The sequence below is a fragment of the Apteryx rowi genome, unplaced genomic scaffold (assembly GCF_003343035.1).
Source record: "Apteryx rowi isolate R43461 unplaced genomic scaffold, aptRow1 scaffold_170, whole genome shotgun sequence".
NCBI lineage: Eukaryota > Metazoa > Chordata > Aves > Apterygiformes > Apterygidae > Apteryx > Apteryx rowi.
In genome coordinates this window covers 1145019-1169173 of record NW_020447975.1, presented here as the reverse complement: position 1 = coordinate 1169173, position 24155 = coordinate 1145019, and the positions used below count along the sequence as shown (strand labels likewise).

Below are 24155 nucleotides of genomic sequence, written 5' to 3'. Positions count from 1 at the left end.
AATATCATATAATTCATATATGAAAAGAATCTCTTCATTTTAGATCTGTTCTAATAATACTTTCTAGCAAATCGCTGCACTTCGGTGCATGGTCTTCTGGAAAGTAAGCCTGAAAAGAAATGTAATGTATGACTGCATAGAATGTATCCCTTAATATGTTGTCTTTCAGATATATTCAACTATTTAAAAATCTTTGTCGCTTATAGGAATTTAAAGTGTTTTTGGAAATTACTACATGTTAAATAGATTGTTAGATGAAGACTTTTGATACGTGCATGATATTGAGATACTTATGCTATATTACTTCAATGACATGCTTTGGACACTATCATAACAATTCAGCCCTTATCTAGGAGGAAACTGACTTTGGTAGTGTATGTGTATTGGCCAGAAGTTTGTTCTTCTCTGTGAGGAAATTTTCCAGAACCTTCTTTTTCATCATGTCTGTCCAAGGAAAAAGTCTTCAGACAGGTGCAAGTCATATGTTTGCTTACTGTGTATGATGTTAGTAATACTGCTTGGCAGACAGCAGGTAAGAACTTGCAAATACAGGTACAGTTGTTTATATACTGTTGTCTTTAAGATGCATCTCTATTTGCAGTTGGTATTGTAACAATGTGAGTATATTATGCCTATAGTATTTGATTTAGCATCTTCCTATAGTGCTTTCCCCTATAAGAACACCATATTGAAACAAGTTTCATATGGTATCAGTGGAGACACTTTACTAGTGGAGTATACTAACGAGGTGTACCTTAACCTAGTTATTTTTAAAGAGCTAATTCCTGTTGTTTAGTGTTGGAGTGAGAAAAGGACATTTGGAAGAAAAAACAACCACAGTGCTGATACATCTCTTAAATGTTTTTGTCAAAATAAGATTTTTCTTTATTACATACTTAATTTAATTTTGAATTTCTTTGTACTCCCAGCTAAGTAGCTTTCAGTTAGGCTTTGTTTTTTATGATTAAAATCTGTCTCTAGTCTAAGATGACAGTTCCAACTTGGTAACTTAACAACTATCTTTCAGAGTTGTGAGAAACGGGAAAGAAAGGATTCTGCAGCCTCCTGCCAGGAACCTATGTTAATTTTGTGGGTTGGGTGAACATGGTATGGAAATAGGAGTCACCTTGTTGGAAGAGAATCATGAATTGGTTTGGGGGTCAATGGAAAGAGTTCTAAAAGCTGGGATCACTCTCATGAACCTGAAACCATGAACTCATTTTTGTCATAAAAGGCTTGGTATGGGAAGTAACTCCATTCTTTAGGGTTAAATTAACTGGGAGTTGTTTTCATGGTCTAGAACTTGACTGGCACTTCTCTAGCTTGGAGATGTTGCAGAAAGGAATTTAACTTCTAGAAATCTCTTGAAAATATTCTTTGAATAATAGGGAAATAAGTTTAAAATAATATTCCCTTTTTCCTGCATTACTGTAGTTTTTTTAAGGTGCTATTATGAAACAGAAGTTAAATTAGAATAGGTCCTGTCAGCATATTGTCAGATTTGCTAACAGAAGAGGGATCCAGGGTTTGTTTTGGGATAGAAAGTGGAGTACAGGTATGTGGGAGTTCAGTGTGTTCTCTTCTCCCCTCACTTACCTGGTAACTTCCCCAAAGGATCAGATGATGCAAAACCTTAGAAAAGAGGTTTAAGAAAAACCTAAGAAAGTGGTTTCTGAACCTTTAAGAACTCTTTTTTGAAAGGTACCATCATACTGCAGAAAGACATCTCCTTAAAAAATGAATGGAAAGAGGACTTGGGGAATTCTAAAGACCTAGCAGCCTAGCTTTGATATCTGGAAAGATAATCAGACAAATTATCAGTCAGTTTGAATATAATATGATAAGTGATTAACATGGAACTGTCAAGAGCAAAATGTGTCAAAGTGATACAATCTGAAATAGTTGAGTGTTCAAAGGAACAAAAGCTGGAGAAGCAGGAACATGACTTTGTCATAGGCAAACTACTGGAGACTTGGTCAGGAATAAATTGCTCTTTGGGTGCACAAATTTAAGAAAAGAATATTCCAGACATAGGTATCAGTAACAGCTTTATCTGGAAAACTTATCTGTGAGATTTACAAAGATGCATCCTCTGCTTGGYGCTGTTTGGTATTTTGAGTGGATGATGAATAGCAGGATGAATAGGATGACAAATATGTTCAGCAACATGATAGTTTGTAAACATAAGTGGTCTGCAAATAAGAACAGAAAAGTAAATGCACAGAATAAGTGACATAGCTAAAGAGCGGTTCAGTAGATAGGTATGGGTAACGGTGGGTAACAGTCACTAACAAATGTTTGAAATTATTTTTTTCTGCTGGGATGTGTTAACAGGAATAGCATGGAGTAACTTACTGTTTTACTTAGTGCTTGCTGGTGAGGCCCTCATCTGGTTTTAAGTACCACATTTCAGAAAGATGACAGGAAGCTAGAAGGAGTTCGGGGGGGGGAGGTGGGGATTAGTGTATGAGGGGGAAAAAAGCCAATTTTACTCTAAAAAGATGTGGGTGGAGTAGGTGGGGAAGGGAGATCAATTTGCTGTTCTTAAAAACAGATCATTAGAGATGATTTAAATTATTTTAGTACTACTCATGGTTATTTCTGAAGTGGTGATAGATGGATTCAAAATCATCATGAAATCCGTGTAGCTTTTCTTTTGCTCTGTATATGCAGAGATTTGCAAGACTAGTTTATCAAAGGAGATTCTTGAAGATCCTGCTCATGTCTGGCTGAGCAACTACAGTTGAAATGGCAGGGCTCTCCAATTCCTGTTCTTGGTGGCTTTTAAATGGATCAGCGGTCTTCCCTGACAGTGGATTAGATGATGTGGGGGGGGTTAGCTTTGGAATGCAGCAGCAGTGAATGGAAAGTCTCCATTGTAGGCTATGAATGGATAATTAAGAGTTCGTAATCATCACTGATTTGTCTTTTTCTTTGGTTTTCCATATTTGGGATAACTTAAATTGTAATGAGGGAGAGGATTTCTCTGTCAYATATGGAAATAAATAATCCAGGTTTCTAGATTCATTTCCTGATTGGTCAGCAATGGCCATTTTGAAAGGCAGTTTAGTGATAAATTCATCTCACTGGTACAGAGGAGCCCAGCTCTGGTACACATCTTTCACTTTAGACAATAGCCTGGGTGGGATTTTGGTTGCTGAGTGCCTAAAAACTTGTGCATCAGCTCACAGAATGGGAGTAGTAACCTGTTATTGGTTAGGATATTTGACATAACTGTCAGGTTTCGGAATCAGAGAACTTCTGCCAAAAAGACTTTATTTTGATTAATACCATYATTAGCATTGATTTAAGAGAATAACTTTGGTACTAGATGGAGAGATGTGGACACTTGCAGGGGTTCTGCTTCAGAAGCAGCAGAAACTGAAAGTGTCTGTGGCAATATTGCTATTTGTGCTCTTACCTTGTGTCCTGAAAAAATTTAGGGTACAGCACAGCTCCAATGCATGCTGCTATTCCAAGCTATCCTGTAAGCAGGTCCTTAGAGTGATGAGTATGTGGACAGCTGCTCTACCAGTCGCGGGTTTTTAATGATCCTGGTTGGAGTAATAGCCCACGTGTCTATTCAGAATTCATTTCAGCAAATATTACTTGCAGATTTTAGCATCAGTGACATCCTCATGGGGCATTCCATGCGGTCACTAACCTCTAACCGTCATGACAACATATATCACTGTCTCATGCAGTCAATTCCTGTATTGCATGCGTTACAGGCACTCTGACTCATACTTGGAAGGACTTGAGAGATCCACAACCTTATCAAGTGCAGGACCTACAAAAGATTCCAGACAATTCTGTCAAAACGTCTGTCTGAGAAAGCAATTAGTGTATTGTTGGCTCCTGCTGCCAGTGACCCCGTTCCGGTGTTGCCCAAAGTCTTGCTCTCCCAAGATCGTTATATATGTGCCTTGTGTTGATGTTCTCTCAGTATCATGCAAAGTCATCTACTGCCTAAATCTTTTGTACATCTGACCCTGTACGCACAGTCGATGGAGTTACTGTGAAGACCCCCCCCAGACCAAAATGACTGCTGGTGGGATTTGTATATCCTCAAGGAACCAACCCTTCCATACCAAACCTTCCAGCAGAAGCAGGCAGCTGTAGTGAAAGAGTAGCCGCATCCTGAAGCGGAGCTGGAAGCCGAGCGTCCTGGGGCTGTCCTGTGCGCGAGGGCGCTCGCTCCAGGGCTTGTGCGACAAGCCTATAGGGGTGGCTAGCTCTGTTTCCTAGGGCCTCTTTCTCGTGTGTTAACCTACATTTTCTTCTGTCAGCTTAAACTAATTTAGTACTTCTTGTCATAATGTTTCTGCATATTTACAGGCTTGTTTTTTCTGTAAGCACATTCAGTTCTTTTCTCATAGCTCTTGTTTCATGTTACTTAATGTGCACTATTGTACAGTTCTGTCCTTTTACTTAAATAAAAGGCAGTGTCAAAAATATACACAATATTAGCAGGAATTATTCAATTCTAGATATGAATAGAAAATGAATAGTGTATCAAACTTCTGATTCATGAACAGACCATAATTTCTTCTTGCTTATTTTGTGAAAATAATTGAAACTTTAATCTGTACATTTGAGCTGCACTATTTAGTTGATTCTTCTGCTTCTTCCCCACCCAAATAAGTCCTATGATATTGTTTCTGTCCTGATTTTTATATACTGCCATGTATGATAGTTCTCACTGTTTTGAGAAATAATTTTATTCTTATATCTGTCCATTGTAACCCCAACCTCTTTTTTAATTCTAATGTTGAAATCATATTCTTTGTTTCTACTTCTGTGTTTAACTGCTTTCAACGTGAATCATTTAACATCTGGCTTGGCAGATTTTTTTTCTCAGTCTGTTTCCAGTCTGTAAAGATTGTATCACATTTTAATCCTATTTTTTCTTTTATACCCAATCCCTCTAGATCTATATCCTCTGCAGATTCAGCTAGTGTGTTACATTCTGTCCTTTAAGTAATCGACAAGTAGATGGAACTGTATTGGACTTGAACAGATCTCATTAGTATCCCATTAAACACCTGCTCTGAGCTTGCCATTATAGCATTATTTGTTTGTGTACTTGGTTGACTGTCTACTCATTTCATAGTTCCAGCTAATTCTCATTTTTTCTACTGCATTATTTCACTATATCGAACTATTCTTAATTCTTTGCTGGGAGACAAAAATCAACTGGCTTCAAAACATTCTGAAAACTTTTAAACCTTGGTAGGAAAGTTAGTGTAAAACCAAATTAATTAGGTAGTTAAAAAATCAATTTAGAGATGCCAGACAGATCTTTGCTAATTTTTACCCTTGACAGTATGGTACATGTTYTGCAAACATTATTATATAAGAAATCAGCAATATATTGCTCCATTGTGTGTAGAAAAATTTCAGTCCTCTTTTGTAGGAGGAAAATCTTTGAACACTTACTATAATGGCTAAAATCAGGAAGAAGTCTGAATACAGAAAACTTTCATTGTACGTGCTTTGGCACTGTAAGGAAATTTTTGTTAGTATATGTAGGTAACTGTAGATGGAGATCATACTTGGATGCTTACTCTAATTGGTTTCTACAACGAGCAAAGCCTACAGCAATGAGACTTCATGATGTCCAAATTCTAGATGATCAAGTACATCCGTTTTGCACAGAACTGTGTCATAAAGTTGCATTGTGTTTTCCCCCTGCCCACACGCACCCTTCTGCTCCCTTTCTCCTCCAGTTGAAACTGCTACAAAAACTGAAGATGCTAATCTGGTCTGCTTTCATTTAGAATCTTTTTCTTTCCTCTTTGCTTCTGACTTAATCCTTTGCCTACTTCACAGGCCGATTCTTTGATGAGAATGAATCCCCTGTTGATCCGCAGCAGGGCTCTAAACTGGCAGATTATAATGGGGATGATGGTAACGTGGGTGAGTATGAGGCAGACAAACAGGCTGAGCTGGCTTACAATGAGGAAGAGGATGGTGATGGTGGAGAAGAAGACGTCCAAGGTGAGCTTGGGCCTTATCTCCATCCCATTAAAATAAAATCCACAGTTTATTTGTTGAATTTGTGTAAAGCCTTGCTATTTTTACCTAATCAGAAATTATAATATGAAATAAACTTTGGCCAATTTTTCAAATTCAGTCTTGCTTTCCATTTGAAAATCAACATTATAGTATTTCGCAATGAGAGTATTTTGATAAATGTCAATCTTGTATGCACTTCATGCTAGGAAAGTCAAGACACTTAAAATTTCAGAAATAGTTTTGTCTAAACACCAAAATCTGATATCTAGTATGTTGGCACATCTAATCTTTGACATTTACTAAAGCAATTTTCAAATAGAAAAGGGTATTTTTTGAAACTACTGCTTATATTGTAACACCTGCCTTGAGGTGGTATGCAATGAAGTCTTCGTTATCAATTGTAAGCGTAACTTTTGTGCGTTATACAGATTCAACAGACTTCTGGTTTTCCTTGTTAACCAAACTTCAAACTCATTAATCTGGTGCTAGCCTAATAGCTACAWATGCATGTTTACCGCCTTTTGTTCTGCATGCATTTCAGTGTATCAGCAACGCTTCATTGCTTGTCTGCCATGTATCTTCCACATTGTCTGCCATTTTCCAGGTTCCTGTAGTAGTTTGGTAGCATTTTGTGAAAGGCTCTTGCATGTCTGTAGGGTGAAAATGTTTAAGTAAACATATACAGTATTTCCAGTTGAGAAAATAGTGCAAAATAAAGAAAAGCAACCTACTGAGTTTCTACATGCACCCTGATTTTGAGCCTCATAAATGCACGTTTTTTAGCTGGTAGTTTCTCAGGCTCTTATTTCATTGGTATCCAAGCATAATTACTGGAAAAAAATGATAAAAAGCAACTGATTTCTGTGGCAGTGCATCTAGCTGTGCAGTGTAAGCACTTCCTGGCTGGGCTGGTAGTTTGAAACTCGTGAACAAGCAAAAGAAAAGTATGGATCAGAAACCTAGGCAACTGATTAACTTACTGATAAAATGAAAACTGTATTGCTGCTCCAGAAACTGTGGTCTGTTTTATTACACTTTTGATCAAAACTATAGCAGGGGATTTCAGTCACTCTGGATTACTAATGTTGGTTCTTTTGGATAGGTCATTATTGGGGTTTATATTCTTTGTAAAACCTAGCTTCCAGTTGAAGGTACAAAAGTTTATTCAGCCTCTTGTTGATGTTGTGTTGTGGAAGGAGAAGACTTGCTTCTAATGATTATGATTTCCTTACGGAAAGGAAAGCCTGGTATGTAGACACTATGTTTATATGTATAACTATACTCCAACTATGCTTCATAAATCCAAGCAAGTTAGGTTGTGTTTTTGTTTTGTTTTTTTAGTCCAGTTTCCCCTATTACACAGAAGGTGCTGTCTCGTTGCTCACCACATTAGTACTTAATTGGAATTCAAAACAGTTCCTGGAAGTTTAACCAAGACCATCTGACTGTCACTAAATCTCATAGTGCTAACTGCTCGTTTGCCTCATTCAGCCTTCTGGATAATCTTCATCTGCTGTCACTCCTCTCCAGTCACAAGTTTGAGGGGCGGTGGGAGGGAGGCTGCCTAGCCAAATCAAACAGTAATGCAGCATTTCTTTTTCTGCAGTATGCAGCTTCTGCTSTACCTGAGTTTGATACTAATACATTGCTATAGTGGTCTTTACAGAGGAACTAATGGCTTTAGGTAGCAACAGTTAATATCATGTATGCTGCAAACTATTACAAATAACATGAATGGCATTTGATATGCCAGTTATTAAAGGGTCGGCATTAAATAGCAGTTGTTGGTGGAAAATTTGAAAAAACAGTAAAGGGTGTGCTTATGTAGCTTGCAATGCAAGGAATATTTGAAAAATAGAGCTCTAACTGTAAGTGGCCCTATAAAACTATTTCACATTTAGATGTGACACCTGTCAGCTCACTAGTTGTGCAGCTTTAAATTTTTTACCAAGTGTAAAACATCTGTCTCTTTTCTCCTCGGCTCCTCTATACATCTCTAGACATACTGTATTTAATTTCAGATAGTAAAGATTAGAGTGACTTCTGGAAGCCTCTTCCTGAAGAACAGTCCAAGCAGTATATGTTACTACTTCAGCCTTAAGTTTCCAAGTCCTTTGTTTTTATCCTGTTATCTTGTTTCCTAATAACTTGTTAACTAGTTTTTGTGCAAGTCAAACAGCATGGAAAGTGATACTTCCAGGAGCTTTTTAAAAAGAAAGAATGCCTGCTTTAGTTTTTACACTAATTTATTTGCAGGGGAGGAGAGGGTGGGATTGTGGGGGATTGCAGGGAGGGGTTGTTGTGATTGTATAGGGAGAAAAAAATTGAATTTCTGACTTTAAAACTATAGTGATGTTTTAGGAAACCATCATGTAGCTTTGCATTAGGCTAGAACAAAGCACGTGGCATGTGCAAACAAACCAATTCGGTTAAACATGTTTTTCTGTTTCCACTACAAATGTGTGGGCCTTAGATTGGTATTATCAAAGAGAAAACTTGCAAGTTGGGGAGATATGATATTTTATGTGAATGTCAGTATCCAGTCTGGCATTACTTCTTTCAATCTACCTATTTGAAATGCAAGGTGCTATGAAAGTTGTTGGCTTCTGTATAGTAAATGTTCTCTGTGGTGGCTGGATGGTGAAGGATTTTACAAATCAAGTGATACTAATTATAAGCATGCTGTATTAATTGCTTCTTACAAAATAAAAGCATGTGTCATGTAGATAAACTTAAGCCTTTAGCTGTTGGGAGTAGGTGCYGTCAGGTAAGGCTTGCTTATTCACACTTTCACAAAAATTACTCTATCAGCATGCAAAATGAGGACTGTTTTAGAAGGAAAAGTGTTTAAGAGCTCCAGTTTCTCCTCAAAGAAAAGACATTATTCATTAAATAAGGTTATGTTTTCCTGCAAGTTTATCGATCACTTCAACTTTGCTTTCCATTCCTGTAAATACAAAGGGACACTAAGCTTTGAAATACAGCAGAAGCATGTTATTTGAAACAAGCTGAAGTTTTAGGGCTTTCATTTATTGAGTGAAGGCAGCTCAGGACCCGCACAGGAGAGAGCTGAATTACGGGAAGTAGGATGCAGAGTATCTTAGTGCAGTGGGTGTCATGAAGACTGTGGTGCTTTTGCTGTTTGTCAAACTTCAGAAGTGTAGTTTAAAACATGTCTTCTGCAAAAAGTATTGAACTTGGGTTTGGGGGGGGGTTTCTGGAAAAATTTGATGTGCTATAGTAAATGCTATTCTGAGGATGCACAAGTTGCTTTTTCTTATGACTTTTCATGAGGTTCAAAAACCAAAACCCGAAGAACAGAAGTTAAGAAGTAGGAAAGAGTAGAGTGTTGGAGAGAGAATTTTTAGGGATCTGGAAAAGAAGAGATGAAACCCCTCACCCTTCCAGCCAAGGGTAAAGCTGTAAATCCACGTAAAGATGAACTCAGTGCAGCTGGGAAAGGTGTGGTGCTCCTGAAGTGGCCTCTCCGCATCAATTGCCAGACTGCTTACCGGACATCACTCCTGACTCTGCTCTCCACCTCTCCTGATATATAATTCCTGGCTGAATACGTAGTTCCTCCACAACTCAAGAATAGATAAATGTCTTGACTGGTGGGCTAAATAGTTATTACATGATAACCTAGCTAGATAAATTTGATTCAGTTGTAAAGAATAGTGGTGAAAAATGTATTGTTGATTCTTCAGCAGTGCTGAGAGAAGAAATGCAGATTTCCATTGGTGAGAGTTTAAAAAAAGCTAAGATCTGCTTTTTAAATTTTAAACTCCATAAAAGTCCCTCTTCAAATTTTACACTCAAGTTCCTGAGATGCAAGATAGCAATATGTAAAAATGTTGATAGCAAAGTACAATTTGAGCATTGCTGAAAAAAATCACATCATTGAAAAAGTGCTGTGCCATAGAAATTGGAATATATCTCTTTTTAATCCTGAGAAGTAGATGGAAAAAGTGTTACCTTTATTCTTTCACAATCTATTCAGAGGCCTGGAGAGGGGGGTCATAATAACATCTTTATGCATGTCCCATGAGCTACCCAACTATTTGTAAAAACTTTTATATATTAATGCTAGAAGGGTTAAATACTGGCAATGTAATTTTTCAGAAAGTTTACTTTGTAGTTGGGTTTTAGCAGGAGAGTTTGAAACCTTTAAAGGAACATTCTCAGAATAGTAAGTTTAACTAGTTCTGCAATCTCTTAAGTCAATAAATCTCTGAAACACAGCTGTAAGAAAGCCAAAGATATCAAACAGTGTGAAGTCACAGTTGTTCAGAAGGGACAACTCCCAAAGTGCTGACAGCTGGACTAGTAACTGCAGGCCCATGTGCCTTCTCCMTATTTTCCCTGATGACTTCATTCCCCTAACCAGACAAGGCTAAATCTGTGTGGATGTGTGCATTAACTGTTTAAATATTTTTCAGTAGTATCACTTCAGATTTGGTCTGAATATTTCAATTACAGATGATGAAGAAAGAGATCTTCAAAATGACCTTGCTGATTATGGCAAGCCACGCTTCAGTGATGGTGTTCTTTAAACCCCGAGTTAAACAAGAAATGTAGATGAGAAGAGATCTCAACTGAAGAACTTGAAGTGCTGCAAAACTGAACCATTTTTACTTCAGTGTTTGTTACTTTAAAAGAARCCTATAATAAAGTGATAAGTATACTCAAAGTTAGTGAAGTAACACAAGGAAACAGTTCTGTACATATGTACATAGTTGTACTATTGCAAATTGTATTAAAACTTCATTTTTGTTGTTACATTGAGCCAATTAGACTGTACCTTATCTGTAATAATCTTTACAACCAATATTATAAATATAGGCTGAATTGTTTCTGCAAATTAGAAAACTTTGTAAACTGGAGAACTTGTACAGTTTGTATCTCTCATGTAACAAATACACTGTGGAAACAATGTATAGCCAAAGGACTCCTTTTCTACAGTAATACCTGTATGAGCAAAAATACTCTGCTTTTTTCATGAGTGCTGTGTTTTTGTAGTTTGCAGGTGAGCTATCAATTGAGAATGAAAACTGAATGTTAAAAAATTACTCCTTCCTTAATGTAACTGAGGAAAGATACATGACAGAAATAATCTTCACAAGCAAGTACCATTTTAATTCTAGTATACAGTGACCAAAGCTTATAGCTAGAGCTGGGAATCAGTGGTATTAGAATTCTAATAATTCGATACATCCTGAAAAAGTTGTGTAACTATAGTTTATTTTAAAAGTAAAATAAATAATACAGCTTGTAGGAAATACATTTGTGTACATGTTAAAGAAAGTGTTTCTTCAGTGAGAAATAAAGACAAGTCTACAGCTTTGTAAGAACCTTAACGGAAGGAATGACCCTTGCCATCAGTAAATACAACGTTGTATGCACTGTTTTACTGTTTCAAGAGCATCACATCCACCACAGTCACTCAAGTTAATTTACAGTACTTTGATACAATCTCTTCAGACATCTGGCATGTTCCACATTTTGCTTTTCTATCTCAGAAGAGTTTGTAAGTTAGATACTTTTTGTATTCTGTGTTTAAGCACTTTCTGAATTTTATGGAAATGATTCTGTTGATCTACAGTAGTGGAAATTAAGATTATTAACCCGACCTGCTTCTCCGCAAGGGCTACTGTGAAAATAATTTATAGGGCCTGTGACATGGGTGATTGTACTTTTATTATCTCTGTACTCAGGTTCGGATTTAAAATAACAGTTAAGGTTTGCTTGATGCAATTCAGTAAACCTTTTAAATTTCAAAGCTCAAACAATTTTTGGCTCCAGGGATCTTTTACCAATGAGTCTTAAATATACAATTTCTTCATGAAATAAAAATTTCAGATTCTGCTGATGCAGCTTGGGTTTTTTTTTGTTTAAGGCTTAAGCTTTCAATGCATAAGCCAAAACTCTTCATTATGTACTTCTGGGAGGCAGATGAGGGGATGGCCCTTTGCATGGTGTGATATATTTCCAGTTGAAAATGAAATGCTGAACCTGCTCAGAATTAGAAACCATACTAACACCACACAATAAGTATAAACTTGTACCAGAATTCTAAAAAAGTCATCAGTAAATACTGTATTTAAGCACTGCAAATTTGTTTGTTTCTGTCTTAAAATGTAATTTCACCCTGAATTAGGTGTTAACTTCCTTCTTCTAATGAAAGCAACATTTATTGGGTTCTAATAAATTAAGTTGTTTAAAGTTTGTGAGGCTTCTGCCTTTGCTTTCTTTTATAGCAAAATCATAAGTCAAGGTGATTTTGACTTTTAAAAATTGGATTAACTTAAGTCTTCAGAAAAGTGAGGCATTTTGACCTAGCAGCAGCATGGTTAAAGCTGCTTCATAAAGGCCAACTCCCAAGGCACCAGGCAAGCTGCAGCGCTCAAGCACACCTGCCTTGCACCCTTAGTGTTGCATGCAGCGCAGCACAAGCATTTACTCCAGGGGTATTTTTAAGCCAAAAGTCTGTGCTTCAAATACCTGTGCATTACTGTGAATATGCCTGCCAACATACGCAGCAAAGCTGGAGCTCCCGTTACTGATCTGTCCCCCTCCTCCGTAAGCCTAACCTGGCAATGTTGTACTTGCTGTACACAGATCTCCCTGAGCTCTGTTGCTGTATAAAAGCTGCTGGGGCTGGTCACCGGCAGCTGTCATTTCTGCGGTGGCTGTGCCAGACCTGCTGCTTCCCACCCCTTGTAGCCCCCATGGCTGTGGGTCAGCGTACAAACAAGGGTAAGTCTACAAGCAAACGCGCTACCTTTCAGTAACTAACTGCCACATACACGCTCTTGCACTRCGGTCAGCAACTTTTTGTTAGGAAGTAATAAACTAACTGGCTTTCCATGAAGAAAGTATGCTAACAAGAAGGTGCTGATGTTTACACCCGAACTAGTTCTCAGCAGTTGTGTAGTCACACCCTGACTCTTACACTGGCACTATCCTCCTTTCCCAGTAAGTTGATGGGGAACACTCCAGTAAGAATTTTATTTCAGCTTGTTTGTTATCTTCTAGAATATTGAAGCAGTCTGTATTTCTTTGAATTCACCTAAGTATGATGCTTTTTAAAGCAAGCAGTCAAACCCCCACATCTATATAAAAAGCAGAATATTCTATTAGTGCTCAGGAATCATTTTAGCATGTTTACCATTTTGGTTGTGATATCTAAAATGATATAACAGCTCCTTTAATATGTTTTTTTCTGTTTGTTCTGATTTTCCCTGTAATGTGGTTACTTTTGTATATAAAATGGAATTATCTGGTATGTTTAGAGAGTAACAAAGTCATTAGATAACTGAKGTTGGAAAATAGTTAGATTTAATACTCATACACAGAACTGTATATTACATATATATATATACACACACATTCACTTATATAATTCTCAGTTATATACATAATCAATTTCCTAATGCATACTTTTTCTTTTTTTTGTATGCTACAGGCCATCTCTTGTTTTATATTTAGGAACAGCCCCGTGTTAAGATTCTTTAGGTCTAACAATAGTAGAAATGAAGACAATACTCATCCTATCTTTCAATGCCTTGCTAAACCCAGTAATACCTTTAATTGCAATACTCTCACTTTTGCCCTAAATTGGTCTGAAAGAGATTACAAAAGCTAACAATAAAAACTGTAGAGCTAGAGTAATCTCCAAGTAGTTTGAACAATGCTTAGAAGATGGCACCAACAGACACAATTTCTTGGCATGCAGGTCCTCCCACAGCTGCGACGCAGCAGCACTCCGCACTTCTCCTGCCTGGCAAACACTGCTAAGTCTGCAGCCACATTACTGATGGCTGAAATTGATTGGCCAGGAGAAGAAAAAAAATCAGCTACATTCTTCATACTATTTGAAGAAGATGGTTAAAAAAAAAAAAAAAAAAAGCAAGATACCAGCCTAGACAGGCCTTTGGTCTGACTCAGTCTACTTATTCTTGTGTTCTTATGTTCTGAGAGAAAATGATATTCACAGCTTTATTTTTCATAATCAACCAAGAAATCCTTAGACATGGAAGGTGAAAGATGTAGAGTTATGAAGGAGAGCAGTCTCCTATTTAGAAGAAAATTTCACTTCTGGTTTGGTTGGTGCACCAATAACATTCAGTTAGTTTTGAGAATAGGCGAACACCACTAATTCCTTCTTCCTATTTGAAAAGCATTAGGAGACTTAGATAGAAAGCTATATGCAGGAATTGTAGACTTGTTCTTCCTCTGTATTTTGGGAAAATACTTGATTTAAGTATAGCCCATATAGAAACACATTCTGATCCTTAGTGGGTATCCTTTTATGGAATCTAATTTAGGTCACTAAGCACTTTACCCTTCATTATTTAGTGATCCAATGTTTAAAGAATTTTATTTCTAAAGGGAATTGTTCTGTCAAACAAATTCCACTTCAGTGAAAAAGTCTGTGTTCTTTTGGKAAACCGCCAACATTTTTTAGAGCAACGTTCCTGGCCTTTTTCTTCTTTTCTTTGGTAGGTGGCTTCATTACAGCTGTTTTTCTAAGCTGTCTCCTCCTTCACATGCCCATGCTGCTGCTACTGTTTCCTCACCCTCCTTGTTAGCCCCTTGCTTTCTCAGTCCCATTTCTCTTCCAGAGCTGCAGTCCCGCTTTGTTGCCTCCTCCTCATGCAGTGTCAACAGTCTCTTCTGGACTACACTAGTCCTAGGAACCTCCCTCACAGCCTTGACTTACAGCACAGCTCCACAACTCTGTTGGTGGCTTTTCTTACCATTTTCTTGATTTACCAGGCTTTCTCTTTAATTGCTTCATACATGTAGCACATCCTCTCCCACTCTGTGCCTCACTTTGAACGTAGTTCTTTAGCAGCTGGGAACCACTGGTCTAGGGGACTTAGGATATTTTATTTATATTGAAAAAGGCATGATCTAATCACTGCTTGAGTTAGTTAGAAAATAAATTTGAATTTCTGAATAACAAAGTTGAAGATGCAAGACTACAATTAGAGGCATCCTCATTTTTCAGGAATTCCTGGAACTCCCTGTCCTCAAATTAATGTCATGTATGAGATTTATCTTTTGGGCAATAGCCTTGGAAGTAATAAGTCCTGCTAGTTAAAGCCTATTTTTTAGTGCCATAGCAATGCTGAACTGGGGTAATTATCTTGGCTCTAAGTAGGCTATTCTTAAAGCAATTGTCCCCAAAGGCAATCAAACTAGCCCAAAGAAATAGGGGCCTGCTTCTTTTTTACATGCTACTAAAGATTCCAAACTCACATGTGATCACTTTTGTGTGTTTCCTGAGCCACTTATATATATATATATATTAAAAAAAAAGAATTGTGTAAGTTTGCCAAGTAGCTTAAACCTGCTTCTAGTTGTCATTCAATGCATATTTCACCTTTCTTGAGGCAGGGGAACATCTGAAGAAGTGATGAAAATGTGACCGCCTTCAACTGCTTAGAAGTCAATGTGCTGGAAAAAAAAATTAAATAAATGCATGTTTTTCTAATGAAGTTCTATGAAACACTAGCTCACTTTTTAAAAACATTAATTAAAAAATATTAATCACTGACCTGCCAATTCCCATGACTACACCTAATATACTCAAAAGATGGGTTCTATTCAGCGTGACCAATATGAGCTTTTAGGAGTAAAAATATGAATGACTAACTAACTTGATTTTATTTTTTAAAATGTAGTTTTGAAATCCCTATGCCATTTTTGCTGAGCCAATACCAGTTTCCATGGAAATAGCAGCATACAAAACGTTGACATATTTCAGAGAGAACGAGCTACTTAACATCTGCTTGCCTGAAACCACCAGCTAGACTTCAAAATAAAACTGGCTCTCACATTTGGCTCTCACATTTGGCAAACCAGTTTACAAGAAAAATCAAATATAGCATCTTTAAGGGATGTCCCTGCTTAGGTCTTCTTTATGCTCTGATAGAAATAAAGAAATACAAGTTAAGCAAGTCCAGACTTTTGTGTTTAGACAACATATCCAGATAGCTAAAACAGTATTCAGCTCATCAAATTCTTGTTTTAAGGCTCATATTAAAAATATGACAATGTATTTAGGGAGTAATCTCTTGGAAAAGCAGCTAATATGACCAACTGATCTTTTTCATAGCTTTTCATAAACATACATGTTTTGCCTCAATCTATATCTAAACAACCTGCATTAATCTGTGAAACACTGCTGGCCAGTCTCGGTCTTTCTTAGAGACATCACATATTTTGAGAAAGGAAGAGCATTTTATCTTTAAAAGATTGAAGAAAACACTATATTTTGAGTAAAAAAGTACCTTTGCTGTTTATGATAAACTTTGATTTGTTCCCTCTGCTTCCAGTTCATCACCAACCACCCTTTAAATTAGCTCTTCCCCCTGCTAGAGGACAGTATGTCAAAAAAACACCAAAAGCTTCCCATGATGTAAGCTAGGGCTCCTAACAGCATAATTAACTGCTCCCTCTTTTTTGTGCTCATCCAATGCAACTGTCTTCAACCAAACTAGAAAACTTAGGGATAAAAATTGAAATAGCTTTTAAAAAACTAAAGCTTGAAAATCTTATTTGGTATAGCAGTATTAACAAAGGTTCGTGAAAAGGTACAGAAATTGGTGTTTTATGAAAACCTTAAGCAGCATATGAGACAACTATCATTTTCTACACAATTTAAGTGCTAAGAACTAGCATTGTTAACATTAATGATAACAGAAAGGTCATATGTTTCTCGCTTTGTAAGCTCTGCATTCTTATCTCTTACTTTCTGGTAAGTTTAGACACATGTCTATAAACATAGTACTGTACGTAAGGTTAAGTGACTGATTATTCAAGAACATGTAAAATTTGATCTAATAATAATCTTCACATAAAACTTAGCAAACTGGACAAGAGAACAAATTAGCTTAGGCTGTGTCTATCAAACATTTTTTTAAATGTTAAATCTACTGCCATTTAGAGTTGCGATTAAGTACACAGGAAGGACACTTGCATCAAGAGAGAATCACTTTTTGGATGTCTTATTTTTTTAAACTGCACCTTTAAAACATAAGGATCATCCTAACATGACAAACTTTCTTTTGTATTACTATAAGTAGCTCCAAGCACATCTGAATCACCATCGCTGTAGCAATGACTACACACATAACTGAGTTGTACAAATCATTTTATAATGGATCATAATATTGCAAATGTTTAAGGGGTAAACAAAATACTTTATTCTTACTTTCATTTCCTATCTTTAATTTTTCAATCCACTGATCAAAATCAAACAGAATTTTTAATGAAATGGAAAAGGAGTTACTTGAAGAATAGAGGACAGACACTGACACACATCATATGCACACACACACACCCTGTTAGCAGCGCTAAGCCAGTTTCTGTTACAAAGGCGTGAATTCATATTACTCAAATTTAGGCACTTAATTAAGATAATTTGTAAAATGTCTAATATTTCTGGGTTTCTTTTTACAGTTATAGAAAGGAACAAACTCTTCCAAACAGAGATTAGACTCTTTCTCCTGTCTTCCATGGACTAGTGAGCGGGCTCCTGATTTAGATATCTAGGCGAAGCGCCTGAAGTTAGGTGGGACAAAGCAGGTAAAGGGAATGATTAATATAGTAAGATCTTGCTGTAATAAGATCATTTGGTTGGGCTCAGTTTATGACACTCTTAGTGAGGGCATCCAGCGAACAAAATTTCCATCCTTCGAAAACAGAGGAACAAGAAATATGTATGTTCAGAACATGTACACATATTTGGAAGTCTTCCACATACTTGAATCCTTTTCTACTTTCCTCTCTTCTGATTTTAAAAGCCAAGTATAGTAACTGCCACTGTGACTGCCAGGTCGGAGAGAGTGAACGGAACAACCAATCACTGCATTTCTGTCTTGTCTGAAGCTGCTCTCATGTCAACCAGGAAGTTTTTGGCTGGTAAAACTATTGTTCAAAAATGCCTGGAATACTTCTGTTATCTTAAAGTTTCCAAAACTTACTTAAACTGTAACACCTGCATAGGTTAAATAAAACAAATAACTGTTACACATAGTACTTGGTGTAAAGGTATAATGACAGCTGGGCCAAATAGCAGACATTTGGATGTCCTCATTCTTTAGGGACAAGATGCAAACCCCAGATTTTGGCATTCAATAGAATAATGGAGTAATTAAAAGCACAATACAGACTATGGCAGCAGGTTTATTGAAAGAATGGTTTTAAATGTATTATGAATTATCTGCATCCGTTTAAATATGGTGATCTCTACCAATTCTTTAATTAAAGAATGACAGCACTTTACAGCTTCAAAGCACACTAGAGATGTAAACTAATTAACATATAACAACTGTGTGAGGAAGTTTAAGAAAATACCGGGTTTCTCAAACACCTAGAGCTGATATCCTGTCAAAGACCCAGAACATTTTTGCAATTGTCCCATTTACTCAAGATTTCAAATGCAAAATTACAAACGAACAAAATGCCTAAGCGCTCTGCATAAATAACCAAACTTAAAAAACCCTAGTTATAAAAGGCTATACTTTAAAAGCACTCACAAGTCAATGCAAATGAATCTGTTGTGATACCAAAAATATTTTGCCCAAGGTTAAACTGAGAAAATACATATTCTTAAGTCATTTTTGATCAGCGAGTGATTGCAGTACTTTGTTTTTATGCCCAGCCCTGAAGAGAAGTCTGACTTGGAGACATTAGCATACAAATGGGATATGAACTTCCAAAGCTTATGCAACTGTTATTCCATTAAAGATAGCTCAAATCAACTAGGTTGATCGAAATCACAGAATAAATCTTTGTTTCAGTTTAAAATATGAGTACCTCAGAGACATATGTGAAATCTGAAGCTTGTAGAAGTTTAGCTTGTTGAGGAAAAATACAAAAAAGAATCAACAAGAATTCATTTAGGAATGTTCTCTCTACCACTTATTTTCCTCCCTCCTTCTTACTTTACTTCCCTTCTCCCCTACCTCCCCYCAAAATGGTGGGAAGGAGACTAAATTTTCCTCTGAAGATGATTTAATTCAGTTTTCAAATCCAGTAAGCAAGAAATTGAGGGGTGCTTACCCTGCTTACTGGGAAAAATCTCAGCAGAACTATGACTACAAACTCCAGGTACCTCTGTAACATACAGAAGGAAAACAAAGAATAGTAAGTTGAAGACCTGCTGCCAAGACTGAAGGATGATTTCTACTACAAACAGAAGAAATACAAGCACTTGCAAAGAACAGTCAAAGAGAGAACTCACTTCTTTCCTGTTACACCCAACTACTCCCTTGCATAGGTTCCCAGCAGTCTGGCTTGCCAAAGCTTTCTCAAAGTTATGTGGAACCCACAAAAGCTCAGACTCACTCAAGAAACTATTACAGTTTAAATGTTAGGAAAAAGCAAACAAACTGATGGTCATATCTTACTGAGAAGTAAGAACTGGCTATATATGAAACAAATGAAAGTAACCAAAGTTTTCAGAATTTTAATAGCTGCAAAGAGAACTCTACTTAAATATTTTCTGAGCACTAAAGTGACAAGTTGGAAGATGAAAACAAGTACTAATTAACTAATGGTATGTGTTTTATTTAATTTTAGCACCTTACATTTTCATACAGACAAAATCATAAACAGTGAAAAAAAACAAAGCCTGCAGAACAAGAGATCTCTTGTAAGCCAGTATACTGCAGTAGAAGATTAAATGTTTTCAGTGATTCACAGCATATGATTTGCCTGGGCACAAGGCTGACTAGACTTTACACAGGTTATCATCCATTTCTGCTTCATTTTAATATTAACACATGCAATAGACCCTCTTCATAAATAACCGATTTTTGAAAACACTGTAATAAAATGCTACATTAAACTTCCCCTGCCCCCTCACAAACACAATTTATGATCTGCCAAAGGTGAAACCAATGCTAAAAAAGGAAGAGGAGCCAGGTCTTTATCTGCCACTTTACAGTACAGCTACTAATCAGGCACTCCCACAACTTTCATGCACACCTAACCATTTACTTCTCATTTCAGACTCTTGCRGATTTGCCTGAACAAACATACATGTGTATACACTTGTGGTGGTACGTGCAGACCTCAACCTCCACTCTACAAGTTCACTCCTTCCCAAGTATCTTACAGCTACTAAAGAATTCATATCCTTGCCTACATTCAAACATACCATGAAAAAAAATTATTTAACTTTCATATGCCACAAGAAAAGCCCAAATTTAATCTGAACTCACCTGACATTTTATTTCCTAAAATTGTATTTCTCAGGTAGCAACAATGAAATTATTAGTACAATCAGTCCATTACTTAAGCTTGTTTGAAACATGGACTGAATTATCAGCTTTGGTTGCAAAACCTCTCATACCGTGAATTTGTCACTGAAAAAAGTAATTCAGATCCCGTCCCTAGAATCTGTTGATTACTGTATTATCTCAGCCTTTATAGAAATGAACCAAGGAAAGTGATTAACAGCTCTCAAGATGTTCTTACATTCTCACAAGGAGAAGTATACGCAATGGAGCGTCTTCCTATCGTACAAGGTTTTCTTTTATATAAATATATTTAATACTACTATTTTGTTTGCATATTGGAGAACAGCTGGATCAAAATGTTATTTTACTTGAAGAAAAGGGGAAGGAAGGCTTGTGAGGTCCCTAGTTCTTAGCAGAGTCTATTCCACTGTTCAACACCAGCCTCTCAAGAAATTCTGTATCTGACAACTTTGAGCTTCATCCATATTATGGAGAATTTCACCATGCCAGAAATCGAGCTGTCAGTTGTCACCTTTATCCCAGGATATAGGCAGCACTTTAAATCCTCTGGAACCCAAGTATAGCACTCTGAGGAGTAGGTCCAAAACATTTAATATGATCAAAAATTTTGCTGGAAGAAACTGAAAAGAAGTGAGATCTGGTGCTTCCAGTAACTTTCAGTACTGTGGAGAAATAGTGCGCACTCTGCAGTAACTAGAACTTTCTAACTGATAATGACTTTCTAATTGATATGGAGGAAGGAAAGGAGGAGAAAGTCAAGGGGAAAGAGCCTCATGGCAGGTGAGATGCTTGGAGCATGGTATGCTTAAGCATACCAATACTTCTACAGAACAGCACTGTTTTGTCTTAAGGGGGGCATATACACCTATATACGAGAATGCACTGGAATCTTCTAGCCAGCTAGAAACAAGGCTAYGGTGTTATGCAAAAACTTCATACTGACACAGAAAGCAGAATACTCTAACTCCTCAACCCGTATTAAACTCTTCCCACGTAGCAGCAATGGGATCGCTAGTACAGACATTCCACAGTTTAACTACCTAAAACTGGACTTGATCACTTCTGCATGTACGTTTCCATCCATAGGGGATTGTTTCATGACTGTAAATTCTTCAAAGATGCACTGTGCCAGATCAGATGTACATGTAAGTCCATTTACATTTGTGTTTGCCTTTGTTTCTGTATGAGGATAACAGTACATATGAATTCCAGTTCCTGTTAGCTGAAGTACAAGCAGTTAAAACAGTGAGTCTGTAGCTGCTCCTGGGCAGACAGATTGGATCACAGGCATCTAGGCACAAAGAGGCAAACACAGCCTAGTAGCTGCTTTTCATTTAACTCAAGTGCACAATTCTATTTACCTAATAAACAAGTTATTTCTTTCAGATAAGCAAGAGAAACAACAAATATTGGAAATAGGTCATTTGAAAATTTTAAACCTAAGTAAGATCTGTTTTGTTTACACAACAACTCTCTCTCATAGTCAGGTCACAGTATTTTCCCTTTGGCAAAGTAAATAACATTAAATTGCCATGCTTAGGGTAACAGCTGGAATCAACAAGTGAAAAAGGATGTTGAAATACTGGAGAGAAATTAAAGAAAGGACCCCCAAGTTATCCAGGGAATAAAACCCTCTCCCCCAGAAAACAAAGCCCAGCAGGCAAGACCTAAGAACGCACTGTCTTCAGCTTAYGAAACGGAWATCAGAGGTGACCTGATCACTGCAGGTAGGTCCTGACACATGAAAGAAAAACTCCAGCAGTGCGTGACTTYTGATTCTCTCTGAGAAGTATTAGATGTAATAGCTGGAAGTTAAACTCAAATGTGAAATAAAATATGAGTCCCTAACTGCAGACATTTGAAACTGCTTATGAAGAGAAGCTGGTGGACTCACCAACACTTAATCTTTACAATGAATAGGGAAGTCACCCTAAAGCACGTCATTTTAAATGAGAACATAAACACAAAGCTAATGGATCACCAAGACTTCAAAAAGGCAGAAAGTTGGGGGAAAATCATAAAATATGAAGAATGACTTTTCAAACGATCAGAGTATAACATTTCAAGAATGTGCAACACTGCGGGCAATTGTACAGTTTTCCCCCTCAGTTTCTCTATAAACATTCACCTAGAATATCTCAATCTGATGGAATCCCTGAAATCCACCATCAAAAAAAAAAAAAAAAAAAACCAACCCCACCGTTGCTGCCAAAACATGAACCTTTTCTGTGAACTTAGTACACACTCTAAGCTTCTAATGCCTGATGTATACACACGCAGACACAGCATTATTGAGTGTTTTCGTATTTTACACACAGAGAACTAATATTCTTTTCCTGGTATAAATTATAATCTGGGGAACAGTTACAGTAGATGGACACTTGAACTTCTGTCTTCATAGCACTGTCAATTAACAATATGACTTCACATTTATTCCCACCTGACATATGGCAAAGCTCACAATCCTTCTGGCTCAAAATCCTTTCTCAGACACTGCTCAGAGCCAGGTGATTTGAGGATGGCCCAAGACCTCTGGCAGAAGATATATTTAAGTAATCTGCAGTCCAGAAAAGCACAGTTCTCATTCCTACCCAGGCCAGTTTGAACCCTGAGTCATACGTTTTAATCTCTCTTCTAAATGGTTTTTGGCTTTCTTTATAAAAGCATTAGAAAGTTTTGGTATCCATACAAATATCTGCTTGCTTTGAATCTTGGTTTTGAGCCTGAATKATTTCCTCTGCCGATTAGTTTCATTTTAATTGCATACTGTTTGAAAAAGTATTTCCACCTACCATTTTTTAAAACTCCCACTTTTTAAGTATCATTTAATGTCCTCTTAGGCTTGTATTATGAAACATCACAAAGTTATCTTGCCATACTAGTTCTTCTTAATGGACTGACAAACAATCTTAATTAAGTTTTAACATGCCCAAGCTAACTTTTTTCACAGCTGATCATACAAAAAAAATTCAACTATTATGCTTTGTTAGTGTGCTTAGAAATACTTTAGCGCACTAAAGGAATAAGACAACCTGTTCTGAATGAGGGCTACACTGCTTCCACTATCTCTTTTATTACCTCTTTCCTTAAGAAACTAGGGTAAAATTAACTTCATAATGTCTTCTGCTAAAGAACGCTAGAACCCTAGGACACAATTTTAAAACAAGTCATGGCAGCAGATGTGGTTCAGTTTAACAAGCCAATAAATACGTTAACTCACTGGAGAGCTGGGTCTTTTCTAATAGGATCCTGGTTTAAAATCTAAAAAGAGGGTCAATAGGTATTAGAAGACAAAAAACACACAATACTTGCGTGGGCTTCTCCCTACTTCYGCTAAAGTACAGGGAATGCAGATAAAAGCTACTTTTACAGAAACGTTCCATTTTCTGCAATACACCGAGAAGTTGCCTCAATGTCAGAAAACACATTAATCTCAGGAAACGAGGTCTTTTTGAAAAACGTGGTGGATGAACGGATCGCAAAGAGAAAGAAACAGACGCACAAGTTCAGGAGCACGTAAAGTACACATCCAAACTCACTACGCATCCGCTTCTACTTCCCTGCACGATTCGCTCGAGCTGCTTCGTTAAGCCGTTCAAACACCAAAGCTCCAACACCTTCAGCGTTTAACACCGTGAGAGGCTGCCTGAAAAAAGGAAAAAAAAAAAGTGGAAATAAAACTTGGTGCTCGAATCCACAGGCGTGTCCACGCGGCAACGCAACCCACAGAGCCGCCGCTGCCTCACGAGGGGGAGAAAAGAAGGTAAAAGCGACAAGAAACCGAGCGCGGGGAGGCGGCGGCCCCCGGCAGCCCCCGGCCCGCAGGGAGGGCGGCGGCGGCGGCTTCTTCCCGCGGGAGCT

The 24155-nt window shown here is 37.3% G+C and overlaps 2 protein-coding genes and 1 long non-coding RNA gene across 8 annotated transcripts in view; 2 read left to right on the top strand and 1 right to left on the bottom strand.

Moving 5' to 3' along the window:
• Window positions 1–13926, top strand: part of CASC4 (cancer susceptibility 4) — a 29913-nt gene extending 15987 nt beyond the window's left edge. Inside the window, exons 9-11 of one of the 5 annotated variants that reach the window (XR_003252628.1) lie at window positions 5833–6000; window positions 7121–7265; window positions 10498–10520. Coding sequence is in view for 4 of the 5 variants with exons in the window: in XM_026060702.1 (XP_025916487.1) it covers window positions 5833–6000; window positions 7215–7265; window positions 10498–10571 (293 nt within the window). In the remaining variant the exon portion in view is untranslated. The other 4 variants (XM_026060702.1, XM_026060703.1, XM_026060704.1 and 1 more) reach the window with 4 other exon arrangements.
• LOC112963552 lies at window positions 1–23786 on the bottom strand. 2 transcript variants are annotated; one of them, XR_003252630.1, is made up of 4 exons: window positions 15407–23786; window positions 6534–6668; window positions 3422–3790; window positions 1–2192 (listed from the first exon to the last, which is right to left on the bottom strand). It is a non-coding gene; the product is annotated as an uncharacterized LOC112963552 (long non-coding RNA). The 2 variants fall into 2 exon arrangements; XR_003252629.1 differs by having other exon boundaries at window positions 1–3790.
• An 18-nt stretch (window positions 23787–23804) lies between these two features.
• The window catches only part of CTDSPL2 (CTD small phosphatase like 2), a 46425-nt gene continuing 46074 nt past the window's right edge, over window positions 23805–24155 (top strand). The window contains exon 1 of the mRNA XM_026060700.1: window positions 23805–24057. The gene's annotated coding sequence lies outside the window, so the exon portion shown is untranslated. The remainder of the gene's footprint in view (window positions 24058–24155) is intronic.